The sequence below is a fragment of the Monodon monoceros genome, unplaced genomic scaffold (genome assembly GCF_005190385.1).
Source record: "Monodon monoceros isolate NGI ecotype Baffin Bay Population unplaced genomic scaffold, NGI_Narwhal_1 Super_Scaffold_7, whole genome shotgun sequence".
Lineage (NCBI taxonomy): Eukaryota > Metazoa > Chordata > Mammalia > Artiodactyla > Monodontidae > Monodon > Monodon monoceros.
The window spans coordinates 64,523,691-64,545,247 of NW_021703784.1; the positions used below are offsets into that span (position 1 = coordinate 64,523,691).

Here is a 21,557-nt window from a genome sequence, read left to right on the forward strand (position 1 = left end):
CAAATCAGTTCCCATTTGCCAGGATCCTGGAGCTCACACAGTCCTTTCACCACTCTTCTCAAGGTCCCTCAGAAGCACCCTGTGAAGTAAGATCTAGTATCATCCCCATTTTACATATGAAGAAACTGAGACTCAGAAAAGCCAGATGGTTTGTTTATGGTCGCAGCTGAGTGAAGGAGATGAGGTTCAAACAGAAATGAATGAGATGAAATGAAATACTGTGCATAATGTACTTGGCGCAGTGGCTGACAAATGGTCACCCTCAAAAAATGTTCATTTCATCCCCCTTCTGATTCCTTGTCCTGTGTCTTTCTTCTTCAGCTTCTTCAAGCTGCACTTAGAACAAAACGGCACTGGGTGCCAGAGTGATTCATTCAAAATGCGAATCTGAATATATCATTTTCCTGTTCAAAACCTGTATGTAGTTTCCTAAGAAGTGCACGTTGAAGCCCACAGTCCTGGGGGTGGTGTTTGAAGCCTCCATGTCTAGCTGCCTCTTTAACCTCAGATAATCCCTGCCTGACAACACAAGGACACCGGATCTGTTCGGCTTGACTCCCCGTACACACCTGCTCACCGTGCTTGCTTCGGCACTGCCACCACCAGGCCTTTAGTCATGCAGCCCCTGCCCCCAGGGGCTCTACCTGTTCTTCACCTGAAGCCAAAGTTGGGTCACATCCTCCAGGAAGCTTTCTCTAAACCCCAGGGCTGTCACTCAGCCCCTCTGTGTGCTGCTGTGGTTCACGCCTTTAGTTCTGTCACTGTAGTCACCACATGGCGTTACAACTACTCATGTACTTCTCTGTCTCCTTCACTAAATGGTGAGCTGCTTGGGGTTAAAGATTTTTTTTATCATTGTACTCCCAGGATCCAGCACAGAGTATGACATACAGTGGGTATTAATAAATGCTGGGTGGGTAGATGTTGGATGGATGGATGCATGCATGGATGGATGTATGGTTGAGGGAGAGAGGGAGGGAGTGGGAAGGAAGGTAGGGGAAGGGGAATAGAGGGGAGGGAAGGAGGGAGGAAGGGAAAAAGGAAGCTCCTGCCTTAGGACAGTAGAACAATGTGCTTTGAAGGCACAGGGCTACAGCCAGGGATGGAAACCTAGCCCAGCTCCCACCTGTGTTGTAAAGGCAACTACTTCTGCCAAGTCAAAGAAGTCAAACACAAAAGATGATGTTCCTTATAGGTGAAATGGTCGAAAAGGCAAAACTGTAGTGGTTGCCTCAGGCCTGTGATCAGGGGAGGGGACGGAGCACAAAGAAACCAAAGAAACCTTCTTAGGGCTAGGGAACTGTTCTGTGTCTTGACTGTGGTGGTGGTTACACAACCGTGTACAGTGACCAAAACTCATCAAACTGTGTACTTAAAATTAATTTTATTTTATATAAATAATATCTTCATAAGCAAAACAAGAGGTTAAAATTAAAAAGACAATGGCCTTGTGCAAACTTCAGTTTCCTTACCTGATGCTACCTGCCCCTTGGGTGTTGTGTGGATTAATTGGGTGAGACATCACCTGGAATGCCTCTGCTGGGTGCCTGGCGCACGGAGGACTCTCAGGGAATGATGGGGGCTAAGTTACAGACAAGGCAGGAGACTGCACAGCCCCACTGAGAGGGAGCCTGGTGCAGGGAGGAGAACATGTGCTTTGGAGTGAGGTGGACAAGAGTCCGATTCCTGTCTCCGCTCACGGTTAGCTCTCTCCTTGGGCAGATATGTTTACTTCTGTGTTTGATTTCCCCTCCTGAACACAGTAACCACCTGACCAGATATCACAACGGGAGAGTGCTTTATTTATGAATAAAATCTGCCCTTACTGACCGTTCAGTCCTTGCCGCATGTAATTTTTTTTTTTTTTTTTTTTTTGGCTACTCTGCACGGCATGCGGGATCTTAGTTCCCCAGCCAGGGATCGAACCCATGCCCCCTGCAGTGGAAGCGCAGAGTCCTAACCACTGGACCACCAGGGAATTCCTGTAATTCTTTTCTACCACTTAGTGTGGGAGGTATCTTCAACCTCAGTTATAGAGGTGGGGAATCAGAGGCTCAGAGCAGATAACTAGCTTGCCTTAGATTCATAGGTCACAGAGGTGCACACGCAGAGATCCATGGATGACAGAGGTACACACACACACACACACACACACACACACACACACACACACACACAGATGTCCATAGATCCCAGAGATGCACAAATTAATTAGTAGGTGAAGTGGGGCTTTCAACCTCAGTTTGCGTAACTCGAAAGCCCATACTCTTGCCGGTACAAAACCACACAGCCAAGCACTGTGCAAACGTTGCTTGCCATTTGGGGAAGGAATGGTAGCGGCCAGAGGTATTAGCAGAGACACTGGTGCCATCAGCCCTAGAAGAGCTCATACCTGACAGTTAACAGGGCCGCTGGGGCTCCCACTTACAGCTACTTGTCCACATACTGGGCCATTTGGATAGTTTTGTTCCTTTCAAAATCTGAAGTTCATTTAAATTTTAACTGTCCAGGATGAGAAAGCTGTTCTATAAGGAAATACCCCATGGCTCTTCTCTTATCCTCTCTCTCTCTGTGTAGGTATTAATCGACTGGATTAATGATGTTTTGGTTGGAGAAAGAATCATTGTGAAAGACCTGGCTGAAGATTTATATGATGGCCAAGTCCTGCAGAAGCTTTTTGGTAAGAGCAGAGTTGAATGTTGCAGTGGATGTCTTTGATCTCCTAGTTTAGAGTTGTTCTCCGCTCACAGCAGTCCACCTGGAATGGGATAGGGATGGGTCCTGCGTGGGATAACAGATCGGTTAGATGTCCGCATGGAATGTTTTACATGAATGCATTGCAAAGGGAGTCTTTGTGACCAGATGGGGCTACTCCCCCTCACAGACGAGAGTCATCAGCATGGAAAGACTCCACTGTACACTGGAATACATGCCTCGCCCTCTCCAGAAAATTGTGCTTCTGTGACCTCTGTAGGTCTATTTACATGTGTGTGGAGATGCATGTATGTTTTCGTGTACCTCTCTCCTATGGACCTGTGTGTATGTATGTGTGTGTGTGTGTGTGTTCCTCTGCGTATCTCTCTCTAGGTTGGTGCAAGTATGCGGAAGTATGTGCTTTATGATGCTTGGCCCCTGTGTGTCTCCAGGTAACTTGCATCTGGAAGGGTATGTGTCCCTGTATCCATTCATACCTGTCGTGTGAAAGTGTGGAGGAGGCGGGGACGGGAGACTTCAGGGTGAGGTTGGTGATGAAAGGACAGATCCAACTTGACTAGATTTGGACTTCCCCTCTCTGCGCTCCACTTTCTCTCATCCTAACCGCTGCCCCAAGTTCTAGACTTTCATTCTTAACTGCCCACTCCACTCGGCACCTCCACCTGCGTGCACCTCAGCTGAGCTCATCCACTTTCCTGAAGACGTTCCTGCCCCTCCAAGTGACTAGAACACCGTCCCCTCTTCCTTGCCCCCCCATGGCTGTGGGGCGGGGCGGGGGGTCTCCAAGGCCCGTTTCTTACTCAGAATTCTCTCCCGCATTCCTCCTCCCTGCAATTTTCACTTGTCTGAACTGTTGAAACAATTTCCCAACTCACCTCTTTGCTTCCCATCTCACCTCCTCCAACCCGTTCCCCACACAGCTAGCTGAGGAATCTTTTTTAATTGCAAGTCTCATCTTGCCAGTACTCACTCTCCCCTACCTGTGGGACAAAGTCCAGGCCTATTAGTACAACATTCAAAACATTTCATCACCCAACCCCCAGCTGTCTTGTCAGCCTCACCTCTGACCACTCACACACGTGGCTCATGCCATGTAAAGTGCTTAGAATAGCACCTGATGCACAGTGAGTGCCCAGTCAGTGTCTTTCGTCATTTCATTGGTGGTTTTGTTATGTTTATGAGCACCATCACCACATTATGACATACATCGGGCATATTCACACCTCTCTACTTTTGCACTTGCTATTCCTTCTCCCTCTAGGGCCTTTCTTCCTCCTTTATCCACCGAGGCAAACCGTCATTATTGCTCATCCTTCCAATCTCTACAGTCAACTGAACGTGCCTCCCTCTAATACCCCTCACAACCCAGTCACATCTGGAAGAGAAAGTCATGCTGTCGTCTGTGTTCCCTCAGAAATAGATACACACACATGTATACATAACATGAAGGTCTTTATTACATGGACACACACACGTGTACATAACATACGTGCCTTTATCATATAGATACACATAGACATATACATAACATATGTGCCTTTGTTGTATAGATATGCTCAGACGTATACATAACATATGTGCCTTTGTTATACAGATACACAGACGTATACATAACATAATGCTTTATTATATAGACACACACAGACATGTATACATAATATACATGGCTCTATTATCATAGGATATTCCATGTTGTTTGTAGCTGTTTATGTAAGTGTATGTGGGCTTCTCAAGGAAAGGAACCTCTTCGCATTTATTTATCCAGTCTTCTCCAGTACTAACATGTTGCCCAGCACTTAATCAATGTATATTGAATGAATGAATGAATAATATAAAATCTAGTAATTTCTAGGAAGCTAAGCCGATTCAGTACTCAAACGTCAGTATTAATGAGTGTTCATATCTAAAGGCTTGTAAACGCAACTGAACACGGAGAGGAATGAAACATCTTTGGCACATGCAGATGTGAAAAAGCCGTGAGCCTCACTGAGCATCTCTCCTAGTGACTGTAGCTTTTAACCCCGCCAGCAGATTTCTAGTTGGGATCTGAAACTGTCTGGAAGTGTTCTACGCTGGGCTTTGAAAGCAGGGGTGGAACGTGGTCATGAGCAAGCTCACCTCCGGGAATGGTTACAGAACTGTCCAGCATCATCCATGCCGCCCCAAGCCAGGCATCAAGTACAGTCAGGTTAGATCATCTCAGACCTCAGTGTTCATGTTGAAAATGCGATTCACAGCAGAGGTGATGCCTCTTTTGTCAACTTAAGTGTAGAACCATTGTAGGTCTAAGGCTAGACGTACACACTCAAAAGCTACAGGCAGAGTACCCAGTGGAGAGAACTAGTTTGCAGTTGAAAATATGTGTCAGGAGCTCCTGGGAGGATTCAGTCTGGAGACGGGGTTTTGGGTGACCCCTCTGACCTCGAGCTCCCCTCTGACTATTTTTCTTTCTTCTTTCCCAGCCACGTTTCTCAGGATAATGTTTGGCACTCCCTGTTCTGCTTTCCCACCACTAAGTATTCACTCCTTAGGTACAGGCTGGGTGCCACCACCTACCCATCAACTTTTCCTTCCCAGGTCACCAGTGTCAATTGAGAGCTCTTCTTACGTGGTGGCATTTGACACTACTGAACACCTCACCCCCCCACCCCAGCCTGACGGTTTCTGTGACGGATCCTCTTCTGCCTCTGACACCCACTTCTCAGTCCTCCTCGTCTGTTCTTCTTTCTGTAATGGTTGGGGTTCCTCCACCTTCCATCCTTGGCCCCCTTCTCTTTTTCTTTCATTACCCTCTTCCTGGGTGATTTCATCCACACCTATAGTTTCAACCATCAGCTATATGATCGTCATTCTCAGGTCTCTATCTCTGGAACGGCTTTCTCTTTGAAGCTGTAAGTAAGGTTATCTTGTACCTGCCCACCTGGCTGTCACACAGGCACCTATAACCAGCCTGCCCCAAACTGAGCTTATCTTCCTCCTCCCCAAGCCCAATCTGTTTTCCACCTTGAGGAATGCTATTATGACCACAGATGACAAACCTGGGGGTCATCGTGGATAGCTCTTTCTTCTTCCCTCATATTCTGTTAGTCACAGTTCTGACAACTGTGTTCCCATATATGTGTGTGTGTGTCAAACTGTCCCATTTCTTAGTCAGTTAGTACACATGCAGCACTTGGAAAAGTGCCTGGCTCACTGTGTGCTAGGTCAGGGTTGGCTTTCAAAAAATTTTCCAGCCCCACTGCTTCCTCCTTAGCTCAGAACCTCATCATTTGTCTTAACTTCTCTGGCTCCAAAATCCTTTTCTCACGTTAAGCTGTTTCCTACCTTGGTAGCACTCTGAAGTTCTCCCAGATCGTCTTTATATTTCACTATTTGTCTTAACACTTAAACCCATAGTCCATTTGTCAGTGTTTCTTTAAAACTTTTTTATTTTGAACTAATTTTATTTATTTATTATTATTTTTTAAATGTTATTTATTTTTGGCTGCACTGGGTCTTCTTTGCTGTGTGTGGGCTTTCTCTAGTACCTGCGAGCAGGGGCTACTCTTCATTGCAGTGCGCAGGTTTCTCAATGCGGAGCTTCTCTTGTTGTGGAGCACGGGCTCTAGGCATGCGGGCTTCAGTAGTTGTGACACATGGGCTCAGTAGTTGTGGCTCATGATCTCTAGAGCACAGGCTCAGTAGTTGTGGCACACGGGCTTAGCTGCTCCGCGACATGTGAGATCTTCCCAGACCAGGGCTCGAACCTGTGTCCGCTGTATTGGCAGGCGGATTCTTAACCACTGCGCCACCAGGGAAGCCCCTTGAACTAATTTTAGACTTATAGTAGAGCTGCAGAGACAGTCCAGAGAGTTCCTGTCTCCCCTTACTCAGCTTCCTCTAATGTTAGCATCTTACCAACCATAGGGCAAGCATCAAAACTAAGAAATTAACCTTGGGCTTCCAAGGTGATATGTTTTGGGGGAGGACACCATGGAGCTGATGTGTTCTCAGGGCATCATATCAGGGCAGACACGATGTTAACATGTCTTACCACTGCTGATGTTAACATTGACCACTCGGTTAAGGTGGTGTCTGCCAGATTCCTTCACTGTAAAGTTGCTATTTTTCTCTTTGTTATTAATTTATTTGTGGGGAGATACTTTAAGACTTTGCAAATATCTTGCTTCTCCTTCCACTCCTTCCACTAATTGTAACTGGTGGAGCATGTCTGCCAGTTATTACTGTGGTGGCCTAGTGGAGGTTTTCTATTTTTCTAGTTTCCTATTCCTTCCACATTTATTAACAGGAAGTCTTCTGTAAGGAAAAGTTGTCCCTTGTCCCCCATTTACTTATTTATTTACATCAGTATGGATACAAAGATACTTATTATACTTTAGTTTATCATCAATGTTATCATTATTCATGTTTTGCTCATAAACTTCCCCCTTTGACCACTAGGAGCTCTTTCAGGTTGGCTCCTGGGCACTTCCTGGACGTGCTGCCCCATATTTTTTTTTCTTAGCACTTCTTTACTTTCTCATATCATAAGATGCTCCAGGCTTATCTTATATTTCACTTTTACTCTAGCCCTAGAATCAACTACTTCTTCAAGGAGCCCCAGTTTCTTTTATTAGAGAGTGGTGTTTAGAAATCAGTATCTGGGCATATTACTTGGTGTTTTTAACTGGCTACCTGTCACACAAATAAACATCCATGTGTAGGTACGGTACTATTACCTGGTGGTACTAAGATGAAGCAGGCATGATCATTTCCAGAAATTCAGCTTCAAATTGTACTGGGGCTGGGCATGGAGAGTAGGAGGGGGCTGACTTTGGGATTAGTAAACTAACTATGAAATACTGGCATTTAGAAAAAAATTTAAATGGCATAGCGACCTTCAGGAGTCCAGATATGCCGAGTCACATCTCGGGAGCAGGATATGGACCTGGAATCCGGGAAGCCATGCTGATGACATCATGGCGCAAGGACTCAACCCAGAAATGAGCAAGATGCCAAGGCAGGGAGCTCTGGGCCAGAGGTGCGTGTGTGTTATTGTTATGGTGAAATTCTGAATAGTTGAGCATCCCTGAGATGCCAGGTGGACTGTCTGGCTGGGTGCTCTCTGATCTTGAGCTCTGAGAGGGCGGCGTCATACCTGCTGCTCCTCTGTGTGGCCAGATGCTACTTGCTCAGCATCAGTTCCCGGTCTACTTGCCCTTCTGACTCCCTAGGCAAGTCTGGGAAATTCCTCTGGTGCAGCCTCCCCCAGGCCCTCCTTTCTGAGCTGCCTAGCCCAGCTGCCCACTGCTGCCTCTGTTCTCTGCATCTGCCCTCTTGCGCGGGCAGCATATCTGAGTTGAGGTTTTCCTGAAAGCAGTTGCTGAAACAAGGACTTGCGTGGAGGAAGTTTATGTGAGGGGTGATCTTAGAAAGTACGGGTGGTCAAGTGCGGAATGGAAGAGAGAAACACCATTAAGGGTGCATTCATAAGGATGACAGCTCTGTTTGCAACCAGGGCTCAGGGCTGCGGGGGGTCCCTCTGAGAAACCAGGTGACACCACCCCTCAAAATCCCCCTACTCAGGACAGGGAGCAGGGACGTTTATCCTATGGCTCCCATCACCGTGTGCTTGAGGATTGTGTAGGAATTAAGAACCCCTGGACTGTACTCCTGCTAGAGAAGGCGAGCGCTTCAGGGCCGGAGATAGGAAGCGTCAGCTTGCTGAGAGCTGCCTGCCGTGGCAGGTGAATGCAGGGAGCTCAGGGAAGGGGCATCAGCGTCATCCAGGAAGACCAGAGGGTGCAACTCCTACTTTAAGGACTGGTCCTCCCAACACTGGTCATTTCTCTGTACCATTGGTGTCACCGCCTGGGAAAAGTCAGATGCTGGCCACTTTGGCCTGCCTCTTTATGGTGCCCACCCCCATCCTCTCATGACAATGGCTCCAGCCCTTTCCACACCTCAGAACACAAGCTCCCCACCCCCAAGAATGAAGAGGAAGTTTCTCCCTAGCCCCTGACAGAAATTCACCTCATCTTTTATCCCAGGATTAGCCTCTTCTCAGGGTGACTGACAGATGCAGTATCCTCACGTCCCCCGGGTATTCTTTTACCCCAGTGCACCAATAAGTGGGGTAAAAGTCCCAGAATGGTTCGAAGTTGGGACACATTTCCCAGCGTCTCAGCATACAGGTGCATCCATGGTCACCTTGCTATATTTGCATCCCCAACATCACATGCCCTAGGCGGTAGATGTGACTGAGTGAGAAAGGCAGGAGGCAGGGGATTCTAGGGAAATGCCTATCCCGGGTCATCATTTCATTTGACCATGGGCTGCTGCCTGTTTCCTATTGAGGTTTCCTGACTTGGGACAGCTCTGCAATTTGCCTTATGGCATGTTAGATTCCCCTGATCCTAATCTTTGAACATGTGCGTGTAACTGGGAAGAGAAAAGGCCTTTTCTGAGGGATGGAAGTCACAAGGCTCTCCCTTCTGGTTTTCGCAATAACGTATGACTGAAACAGGGTACCTTCTTCGGGCATGAGACCAGGAAGGGTCCCTTGGACATAAAGCTTCTGCAGGAGGGTTTTTTGTTTTGTGTTGGGTATGTGTGTGTTTCTTTTCCCCTGGTAGACCCTAAAGAGTACATCTTACACTGACCTTAATCTAGTCAATTAATATTCGTCAAGCAATAGCCGTTTAATTTGCTACGTCCTGCTGCTGAGTTTAGGGATACGGACGTAAATACATCACAGCGCCGCCTTTAGGTAACTCACAACCTGTACTATGAAGGGCTGTGGGCTGTTGAAGATTTGGAAAGGCATCATGAAAGAGGCGGCATTTTGAATCAGGCCTTCTGGAAGGAGCAGAATTTCAGCCAGATGAAGGAGGAGAAGAACATTCTAGTAAAACATGTTGCTGGTAAGCACCTGTGGATTTCGGTGTGAGTGGAGAGAGAGTGTTATAGAGACAGGAGCACATGGGTAGGTGACCATCAGCATTGGTTGAGTGGGGTGTGGGGCTAACAAAGAAGATGGGAACCAGCACCCAGACCTTGGTTTCTAACTCCAGTCTCCAGTAATAGAAACCAGGGCATACAGATGAGCCTGGAGCATCTTGCAGTGCCAAAAAGAGGCACTAGGGGAAAAAAATATGTCTATGGGGCAGCATGTTGAAAGTGTTCAGGGCCCATCTGAGAGACATCCCAATGGCTAAAGGGGGAAATTTGAGCCAGAAAATGAGTAACAATAATGTTGGATTATAACCCAAAGTCTAAAATAAATATCCTTAAGTCCATATTGATATCAATAAAGAGCTGAATAAATAAATGAGGGAGAAGAGACAAATCTTCTTTACAGAGTAATTTCAAATAAGTTATTGATTTATAACTCCTTCAAGGAAGTAGAAGTTAACTCCCCGTCCCTGAAGTGGACTGGATCTAGTGACTGGCTTCCAGTGATGAGTGTATGGAGTGGAAGAGCCTCGTACAGACACTACTTTGGCCAAATCAAAGTTAGCGTCACCGTTGATAAGTCACGTTGATAGCATGTGCCCTTGATAGGATGCAATGAAAAGGGCACTTCACCTCTGTGGTCTTCCTCTCCAAAATCCCCAGTCTAACCATGAGAAAAATATAGGAAAAACCCAGTACTCTTCAAAACTGTCAGGGTCTTGAAACACCAGACATCTCTGAAAAAATGATCCTAGAACAGAGGACATGAGGCAGGTAATGATGAATAGGTGTGAACGGAAAAAGGATGTTAAGGAAAAACTAGTGAAACCCAAATAAATATGGAGTTTAGTTAATAGTCATGTACTAATGTCTGTTCATTAGTTGTGACAGATGTACTGTAGTAATGTAAGAGGTTAACAATAGGTGAACCTGGATTTAGGATATGTAGGAACTATCTGAACTGCCATTTCAGCTTTTCTATAAATCTAAAAACCATTCTAAAACAAGAAATTTGTTTAAAGAAATAAGATGAGCTTACATTATAGAGGACCTTGCAGTAAAAATTTTAGACTATATGCAGTGCCCAGTGGTAACTGCTGATGGCTTGTGAGCAAAACACCATGATCAGAAATAGGAGCAGCAGGAGGGTTGCTCAGAGGCAGTAGAGGAAACACCAGCAAAGCATCCTTTTATAAGATAATAAGGGTGTCGAACTAGAGGAGTGGCAGTATAGATGGGGAGAAGCTTTAAGAGAACCTAGTGATGTAGGGAATGAGCAGCTGAAGTAAACCAGGCTGACCCTAAGTGATGGATGTTAAATAGGGATGATTCCATGAGTCCCTGGAAGAGCAGCATCTTGAAGGGTTTGGTCATATTGGTTTTGAGAGTCACTTCCCTACACCCAAAAAAGTACTTAGGCTGAAGTAGCAGCTATGCTAAAATTGAAAGGGGAATGAAGAGAAAGATAGGAGATCTGAGTTCCAATCCTGGTTCTGCCACTAAAACATTTCTCTGCAGCTCAGGTCACTCTTCTGTAAAACCAGGAAGATGGTCTGTGCAACTGTACAGCTGAGCGGTTCAGTACAGCACCCACTAACCACATGTAGCTATTAAAAGTAATTAAAATTAAAAATTCCTTTACTTAATCACACCAGCTACATTTCAAATGCTCCCTAGCCAAATGTGTCTAGTGGCCACCATATTGAATAGTGCAGAAATGAGCATTTCCATCATAGCAGAAAGTTCTTTTGGACAGCGCTGCCCTAGGTATTGCTATGATAGTCACTGTTTCTAAGATAATTGAAGATAAGGTATACTGGTATTCTTAAGCTGGATGAGACATTTTCTGGTCTCTGAAAAACTCAAAAGCTGGATGAAAGTCTTTTTATTCTTATTCTTTTATTTATAAGTAGTAGAGAAGCTCTCTAGAGTGTGTTACTAAGTAAAAAATGTATGGTACAGCACTGTGTGTATATATATGTCACTGTGCATGTGCATTAAGAGACACATCTAATGATTGAGTATGTAGAGAATATCTCTGGTAAGTCACAATAAACTCTCTATGGTGTGGAACTAGGGAACTTGGGACTGCAATGGGAAGAGGGGACTTAATTCTCACAGCTGGAAGTTTTTCCATGTTTGTATATTCTCAATTTTATTAAAAAATGGTAGAGTACATATGTAAATTTCAGTAGCAAAACTGAATCTATCGGTGGATGTCAAATAATACTTCATACATTTCAACAGCTATCCCAAGTAAAATAGGAAGAAAAGGAAACCACCTAAATATGATAAAGACCATTTATACAAAACTTAACAGTGAACACATTACATAGTGAAATATCAAAGACACGGTATTAGGAACAAATCAGAGATGATGGCTATCATCACAATTATAAGTGTTTTGGATATACAAGCTAATGTCGTAAGATAAGGAAATAGATTTTCAGGTTGAACATTATGGCTGACTAAATGTTCAAGCAAATCCTCTTGGTCTGCATAGTTTAAAAATCTGGATAAGCCTTAAAAAATATATTTTTGTATTCCATGGCTAAGCTGAAAGGGAAGGAAATCTTACTGATGCCAAAAACAACAAGGAAGTGTAAATCCAGTAAAATAAGTGTTAATTTCTAATGGCCTAATTAGCCTGAGGTTTAATGGTTCACACTTACAGGGCCAAGACACAAAGCCTGAAGTCTGAAAGGAAGGGGAATTGAATCAGAGACCCCTGAATAGAGCCAGTGTCTCTGAAGGGTAACACATTCAGTGGGTAAACTAAAACAATCTTGTCCCACAGAGAGGGGCAGTAAGGATAAATGTCTATCTCAGCCTTGGATATGAATGGGACAAGACAAAGAAGAAGTCTGCACTGATAATTCCTTATCATCAAATGTCTGTACTCACACAGATTTTAGGACTAGGATTCACAGTACTTATGTGGCTTTAAATGCCTCAAGCTGAAAATATAGTTAAAAGTTGTTCCAAGTTATTAGTGTTCCCCAAGGCATACGGGAACATATGCCTCTTTAAAGGAATGAACTTTGGGCTTCCCTGGTGGTGCGGTGGTTGGGAGTCCGCCTGCCGATGCGGGGGACACAGGTTCATGCCCTGGTCTGGGAGGATCCCACATGACGCGGAGCGGCTGGGCCCGTGAGCCATGGCCGCTAAGCCTGCGCGTCTGGAGCCCGTGCTCCGCAATGGGAGAGGCCACAACAGCGAGAGGCCCGCATACCGGAAAAAAAAAAAAAAAAAAAGGAATGAACTTTAAACCCAGGCCACAAAAAATTCCCAGAGATAAAATTCCAAGGCAAATGAGCTCAAAATCAGAAATCAACAAACACATGAAAGGAAGCCACCATGGGCAGCATCAACCAAAACAATAAACTGCAGATTCATCCCACAAATGCTATGGATATTAGCAATTGATCAGTTATGGAATAGAAAATATATTTAATATGTCAAAATAAAAGTTTTAAGACTATAGAAAGGATGATAAAAGAACAAGTAACTATCAGAATTGGACAGGCAGATATGAGAGAACTAAATAAAACTTCTAGAAATGGGAAAAAAATGGAATAATGAAATTAGAAACCTCAATGGGTTAGACACAGCTGAAGAAGGAATTGATGAGCTGGAAGATGGAATTGAAGAAATTACCCAGAATGCAGTATTAGAAAGACAATGGAGTGGAAAGTGAGAATTAAAAGACATAGAGATTAAGAAAATCCAACATATGGCTAATTGGAATTCTAGCAGGAAAAAAGAAAGAGAATGGAGTACAGTCAATATTTAAAGACATAATGAATTAAAAATTTTCAAAATTGGTGAAAGATATGAAGTCTCATATTCAGGAATCTCAGAGAACCCCAAACAGGATAATTAACAAGAAAACTTCATAATGATACCTAAGAACACTGAAGACAAAGAAAAGATTAAAAGCAGAGAGAAAAAAAGAGATTACCTATAAAGGAACAACAGACTGAAAGCTGTCTTTCCTCAGGAACAATCAAATCCCAAAGCTTTTTCTGCACTATTTTCAAAGTGCAGAAAAAATATTGTTAACTTACAGGTTTATATCCAGGAAAAAAAAAAAAACAACCAAAAAACCTATGTTTTAAAAATGGGGAAAAAAGGCATTTTAAGCAAACATGAAGTGAGAGGGTTTACTACCAAAAGACCCTCACTAGGGCTTCCCTGGTGGCGCAGTGGTTGAGAGTCCACCTGCCGATGCAGGGGACACGGGTTCATGCCCCAGTCTGGGAAGATCCCACATGCCACGGAGCGGCTGGGCCCGTGAGCCATGGCCGCTGAGCCTGCGCGTCCGGAGCCTGTGCTCCGCGATGGGAGAGGCCACAACAGTGAGAGGCCCGCATACCACCAAAAAAAACAAAAACAAAAGACCCTCACTAAAAGGAGTTTCTAAAGGGTGTTCTCCACAAAGAAGGAAAGTGAACCCCCCCAAAAAAAGATCTGAAATGCAACAAAAAATGAAGATAGAATCAGAATCCCAGACAACTAAGGCACTTAACTCAGGAAGAGTGATTTGAGTTAGAGTGTGCTGAGGTTCTTGTATTATTTAGTATGTGGATAAAGAGACTAATTAACATAGGACTCTGTTAAGTTAAATACACATGATAAATTTTCTACGGAAGGCACTAAGATAATAAAGCAGTGTATAACCTCCCTACTTTTAATGGGGAGAAAATGAAATGAGAGGGAACAGAAACCTTAATCTAAGAAGCAACAAGGATGGAAGCAGGACATAAAGAATCAGAAAAGTAGAGTAGTAGAAAGTTTAAAATAAGTTGGTAGAAGTGAATCCAAGTATATTCATAAAGGCAATCAATGTAAATTGGCTTTTTTTGTGTGTGGGGTTTTTTTTTAACATCTTTATTGGAGTATAATTCCTTTACAATGGTGTGTTAGTTTCTGCTTTATAACACAGTGAATCAGTTATAAATATACTTATGTTCCCATATCTCTTCCCTCTTGCGTTATCCATTTAAAAGACAAAGATCATCAGATTAGATAACAAAATAAAATCTTGCTGTATGCTCTTTACTAGAGATAGGCTTAGTACCATGAAGACACAGAAGGGTTGAAAGAAAAAGAATGGAAGAAATCATACATACTAGACTAATACTAATTAAAAGAAAGCTGGTGGGCTTCCCTGGTGGCGCAGTGGTTGAGAGTCCGCCTGCCGATGCAGGGGACACGGGTTCGTGCCCCGGTCCGGGAAGATCCCTCATGCCGTAGAGCGGCTGGGCCTGTGAGCCATGGCCGCTGAGCCTGCGCGTCTGGAGCCTGTGCTCCGCAATGGGAGAGGCCACAACAGTGAGAGGCCCGCGTACTACAAAAAAAAAAAAAAAAAAAAAACAAGAAAGCTGGTGTAACTATTTTATTATCAAATGAAATAGACTAAGGCAAAAAGCCTCACTACAGTGAGTCTCTACATATTAATGAGACTAAAATTACTGGGAAAATATGGACATTTTAAACCTAACACACTTTATGCATTAAATATATAAAAATTAAAAATGCCAGTCAGAATTACAGGAAGTTGACAAATCTGCCATTACATATTTCTCTTAATAACACATTAAGGAAAAAGTTCATAAGGCTAGAGAAGATGTGGACAATGTAATTAACCAGCAACACCCCCAAACTGGAGTATTCTCATTCTTTTCAACTGTATGGAACACTTACAAATTTTGCTTATGTCCATAAAGTAAGTCTCAACAAGTTATCATACAGACCAAATTCTTTGACCATGATGCAATAAAAAAAAAAATTTTTTTAACTGACCTCCATGTTTCTGGAAACAAAAATATAATAACTTAGAACTTCTCATACTGGACAGAGCATTTTCTGTATTCTAATTCTTTGAAGGGTGGTTACAATAACATAGTATGATATATATGGCAACTCTGTTAGAACGTCTCAGTCCTTCTATCATTCAGAATACTTGAGTTTATTGTGCCCTGTCTTCAGAACTTTTTGAATACTGTTTCATTGTTTCAAAAGCATATTTGGATGCTGACTTCAAAAACAACTGGAAGATTCACAAAATAATCCTATCTGAGAAAATTTTCTAAATAGCATCCTATTTCAAAATCTTGCCTAGTACTTTATAACAAGTTAAACTAGTGATGAACAATTTGTAGAACTATAAAAACGTGAGAGAAGCAATTTCCTGGAAGAATAAAAAAAAATTTTATCAATAGAAAATTTTCAAAGCGCTAGCTGAAATTAGCTGAATAAAGAAAATGAGGAGACTACAGGCCTTTTGGTGGGGCTAATGGCAGACTCTGGGAGGGATCACACCATGGAGTACTTCCTAGAGCTTCTACTGCCAGTGACCTTGTCCCCACAGTGAGCCACAGCTGTCCCCCGCCTCTGCAGGAGACCCTCCATCACTAGCAGAAGCTCTATATGCATTGAATTGAAAATACCTTCTTTCAGAAGCAAGAAGAACTACAGTCCTGCAGCCTGTGGAACAAAAAGCACATTCACAGAAAGATAGACAAGATGAAAAGGCAGAGGGCTATGTACCAGATGAAAGAACAAGATAAAACCCCAGAAAAGCAACTAAATGAAGTGGCAATAGGCAACCTTCCAAAAAAAAGAATTCAGAATAATGATAGTGAAGATGATGCAGGACCTCAGAAAAAGAATGGAGGCAAAGATTGAGAAGATGCAAGAAATGTTTAACAAAGACCTGGAAGAATTAAAGAACAAACAAACAGAGATGAAGAATACAATAACTGAAATGAAAAATACACTAGAAGGAATCAATAGCAGAATAACTGAGGCAGAAGAACGGATAAGTGACCTGGAAGACAGAATGGTGGAATTCACTGCTGTGGAACAGAATAAAGAAAAAAGAATGAAAAGAAATGAAGACAGCCAAGAGACCTCTGGGACAACATTAAACGCAACAACATTCGCATTATAGGGGTCCCAGAAGGACAAGGGAAAGAGAAAGGACCGGAGAAAATATTTGAAGAGTTTATAATCGAAAACTTCCCTAACATGGGAAAGGAAATAGCCACCCAAGTCCAGGAAGTGCAGAGAGTCCCAGGCAGGATAAACCCAAGGAGAAACACGACGAGACACATAGTAATCAAATCGGTAAAAATTAAAGACAAAGAAAAATTATTGAAAGCAGCAAGGGAAAAACAACAAATGCCATACAAGGGAACTCCCATAAGGTTAACAGCTGATTTCTCAGCAGAAACTCTACAAGCCAGAATGGAGAGGCATGACATATTTAAAGTGATGAAAGGGAAGAACCTACAACCAAGATTACTCTACCCGGCAAGGATCTAATTCAGATGAGATGGAGAAATCAAAAGCTTTACAGACACGCAAAAGCTAAGAGAATTCAGCACCACCAAACAGCTCTACAACAAATGCTAAAGGAACTTCTCTAAGTGGGAAACACAAGAGAAGCAAAGCACCTACAAAAACAAACCCAAAACAATTAAGAAAATGTTAATAGGAACATACATATCAATATTTACTTTAAACGTGAATGGATTAAATGCTCCAACCAAAAGACACAAGCTCGCTGAATGGATACAAAAGCAAGACCATATATATGCTGTCTACAAGAGACCCATTTCAGACTTAGGGACACATACAGACTGAAAATGAGGGGATGGAAAAAGATATTCCATGCAAATGGAAATCAAAAGAAAGCTGAAGTAGCAATACTCATATCAGATAAAATAGACTTTAAAATAAAGACTATTATAAGGGACAAGGAAGGACACTACATAATGATCAAGGAATCGATCCAAGAAGAAGATATAACAATTATAAATATATATGCACCCAAGGTAGGAGCACGTCAATACATAAGGCAACTGCTAACAGCTATAAAAGAGGAAATCGACAGTAACACAATAATAGTGGGGGATTTTAACACCTCACTTACACCAATGGACGGATCATCCAAACAGAAAATTAATAAGGAAACACAAGCTTTAAATGACACAATAGACCAGATAGATTTAATTGATATTTATAGAACATTCCATCCAAAACCAGCAGATTACACTTTCTTCTCAAGTGCACACGGAACATTCTCCAGGAATGATCACATCTTGGGTCCCAAATCAAGCCTCAGTAAATTGAGGAAAACTGAAATCATATCAAGCATCTTTTCTGAACACAACCATATGAGATTAGAAATGAATTACAGGGAAAAGTAAAAAAACACAAACACATGGTGGCTAAACAATACGTTACTAAATAACCAAGAGATCACTGAAGAAATCAAAGAGGAAATCAAAAAATACCTAGAGACAAATGACAATGGAAACACAACGATCCAAAACCTAAGGGATGCAGCAAAAGCAGTTCTAAGAGGAACATTTATAGCAATACAATCCTACCTCCAGAAACAACAAACATGTCAAATAAGCAATCTAACTTTACACCTAAAGGAACTAGAGAAAAAAGAACAAACAAAACCCAAAGTTAGTAGAAGGAAAGAAATCATAAAGATCAGAGAAGCAATAAATGAAATGGAAACAAAACAGTTGCAAAGATCAATAAAACAAAAAGATGGTTCTTTGAGAAGATAAACAAAATTGATAAACCATTAGCTAGACTCATCAAGAAAAAGAGGGAGAGGACTCAAATCAATAAAATTAGAAATGAAAAAGAAGTTACAACGGGCACTGCAGAAATACAAAGCATCCTACGAGACTACTACAAGCAGCTCTATGCCAATAAAATAGACAACCTGGAAGAAATGGACAAATTCTTAGAAAGGTATAACCTTCCAAGACTGAACCAGGAAGAAACAGAAAATATGAACAGACCAATCACAAGTAATGAAATTGAAACTGTGATTTAAAATCTTCCAACAAACAAAAGTCCAGGACCAGGTGGCTTCACAGGTGAATTCTATCAAACATTTAGAGAAGAGCTAACACCAGTCCTTCTCACTCTTCCAAAAAATTGCAGAGGAAGGAACACTCCCAAACTCATTCTATGAGGCCACCATCACCCTGATACCAAAACCAGGCAAAGATACTACAATAAAAGAAAATTACAGACCAATATCACTCATGAATATAGATGCAAAAATCCTCAACAAAATACCAGCAGACAGAATACAACAGCACATTAAAAGGATCATACACCATGATCAAGTGGGATTTATCCCAGGGATGCAAGGATTCTTCAATATATGCAAATCAATCAATGTGATACACCATATGAACAAATTGAAGAATAAAAACCATATGATCATCTCAATAGATGCAGAAAAGGCTTTTGACAAAATTCAACACCCATTTATGATAAAAACTCTCCAGAAAGTAGGCAAAGAGGGAATCTACCTCAACATAATAGAGGCCATATACAACAAACACACAGTAAACATCTTTCTCAATGGTGAAAAACTGGAAGCATTTCCTCTAAGATCAGGAACAAGACAAGGATGTCCACTCTTACCACTATTATTCAACATAATTTTGGAAATCCTAGCCATGGCAATCAGAGAAGAAAAAGAAATAAAAGGAATAGAAATTGGAAAAGAAGAAGTAAAACTGTCACTGTTTGCAGATGACATGATACTATATATATAGAATCCTAAAGATGCCACAAGAAAACTACCAGAGCTAATCAATGAATCTGGTAAAGTTGCAGGATACAAAATTAATGCACAGAAATCTCTGGCATTCCTATACACTAATGATGAAAAATCTGAAAGAGAAATTAAGGAAACACTCCCGTTTACCATTGCAACAAAAAGAATAAAATACCTAGGAATAAACCTACCTAGGGAGACAAAAGACCTGTATGCAGTAAACTATAAGACACTGAAGAAAGAAATTAAAGATGATACAAACAGATGGAGAGATATACCATGTTCTTAGATTGGAAGAATCAATATTGTGAAAATGACTATACTACTAAAAGCAATCTACAGATTTAATGCAATACCTATCAAATTACCAATGACATTTTTTACAGAAGTAGAACAAAAAATCTTAAAATTTGTATGGAGACACAAAAGACCCCCAATAGCCAAAGCAGTCTTGAGGTAAAAAAACGGAGCTAGAGAAAGCAGACTCCCTGACTTCAGACTATACTACAGAGCTACAGTAATCAAGACAACTGGCACAAAAACAGAAATATAGATCAATGGAACAGGATAGAAATCCCAGAGATTAAACCCACACACCTATGGTCAACTAATCTATGAAAAAGGAGGCAAAGATATACAGTGGAGAAAAGACAGTCTCTTCAATAAGTGGTGCTGGGAAAACTGGACAGCTACATGTAAAAGAATGAAATTAGAACACTCCCTAACACCATACACAAACATAAACTCAAAATGGATTAGAGACCTAAATGTAAGACCAGACACTATAAAACTCTTAGAGGAAAACATAGGAAGAACACTCTTTGACATAAATCACAGCAAGATCTTTTTTGATCCACCTCCTAGAGAAATGGAAATAAAAACAAAATAAACAAATGGCACCTAATGAAACTTAAAAGGTTTTGAACAGCAAGGGAAAATACAAACAAGATGAAAAGACAACCCTCAGAATGGGAGAAAATTTTTGCAAACAAATCAACAGACAAACAATTAATCTCCAGAATATATAAACAGCTCATGCTGCTCAATATTAAAAAAACAAACAACCTAATCCAAAAATGGGCAGAAGACCTAAATAGACATTTCTCCAAGGAAGACATACAGATGGCCAAGAGGCACATGAAAAGATGTTCAACATCACTAATTATTAGAGAAATGCAAATCAAAACTACAATGAGGTATCACCTCACACCAGTTAGAATGGACATCATCAGAAAATCTACAAACAACAAATGCTGGAGAGGGTGTGGAGAAAAGGGAACCCTCTTGCACTGTCGATGGTAATGGAAATTGATACAGCCAGTATGGAGAACAGTACGGAGGTTCCTTAAAAAACTAAAAATAGAATTACTGTATGACCCAGGAATCCCACTCCTGGGCTTATACCCTGAAAAAAACATAATTCAAAAAGACACATGCACCCCAATGTTCATTGCAGCACTATTTACAGTAGCCAGGACATGGAAGCAAGCTAAGTGCCCATTGACATACCAAATGGATAAAGAAGATGTGGTACATGTATACAATGGAATATTACTCAGCCATAAAAAGGAACGAAATTGGGTCATTTGTAGAGATGTGGATCGATCTAGAGACTATCATACAGAGTGAAGTAAGTCAGAAAGAGAAAAATATTGTCTATTAACGCATATATGTGGAACCTAGAAAAATGGTACAGATGAAGTGTTTTGCAGGGCAGAAATTGAGATACAGATGAAGAGAACAAACGTATGGACACCAAGGGGGGGATAGTGAATGGGTTGCGCGGTGGTGGTGTGATGAATTGGGAGATTGGGATTGACCTATATACAGTATTATGTATAAAATGGATAACTAATAAGAACCTGCTGTATAAAAAAAAATAAAATAAAATTCAAAAAAGAAAACTGTAATGAGACTTTAAAAAAGAAATTATCTTTAAATTCTTAGCAACACTGAATGAAATTATTATTTAACTATGGGAATACTTGAGTAGATCTCTTAAATTTTGAGGGTTGAATATTTTAAAAATAATGTGAAGGGTAGAAATGGCAGAAGAGGGTCTCAAATCTTCCATCTTAAAATGTCATAAAATCGAAATAAGTGATATAAGCTTACACAATAGAGGCAATGGCATCTTATGTTACTTGCATACCCAGAGAATGTTAAAAACTCAAACAATAATAAGGGGATTTGGTAAGATGACTGTATTTAAGAAGAAAATTTGTAAGGCAGCAGCATTTTTTTTTAACCAGTAATAATCAGTTGGTAATACATACATAAATACACACACACAGGATGTTTACTG

The 21,557-nt window shown here is 41.6% G+C and overlaps 1 protein-coding gene across 3 annotated transcripts in view; it reads left to right on the forward strand.

The window, feature by feature from the left end:
- PARVA (parvin alpha) overlaps nucleotides 1–21,557 on the forward strand; it is a 181,868-nt gene that overhangs the window by 100,658 nt on the left and 59,653 nt on the right. For all 3 annotated transcript variants that reach the window (XM_029207887.1, XM_029207886.1, XM_029207885.1), the window contains one exon: nucleotides 2,578–2,680. In XM_029207887.1, coding sequence (XP_029063720.1) covers nucleotides 2,578–2,680 — 103 coding nt within the window. The remainder of the gene's footprint in view (nucleotides 1–2,577; nucleotides 2,681–21,557) is intronic.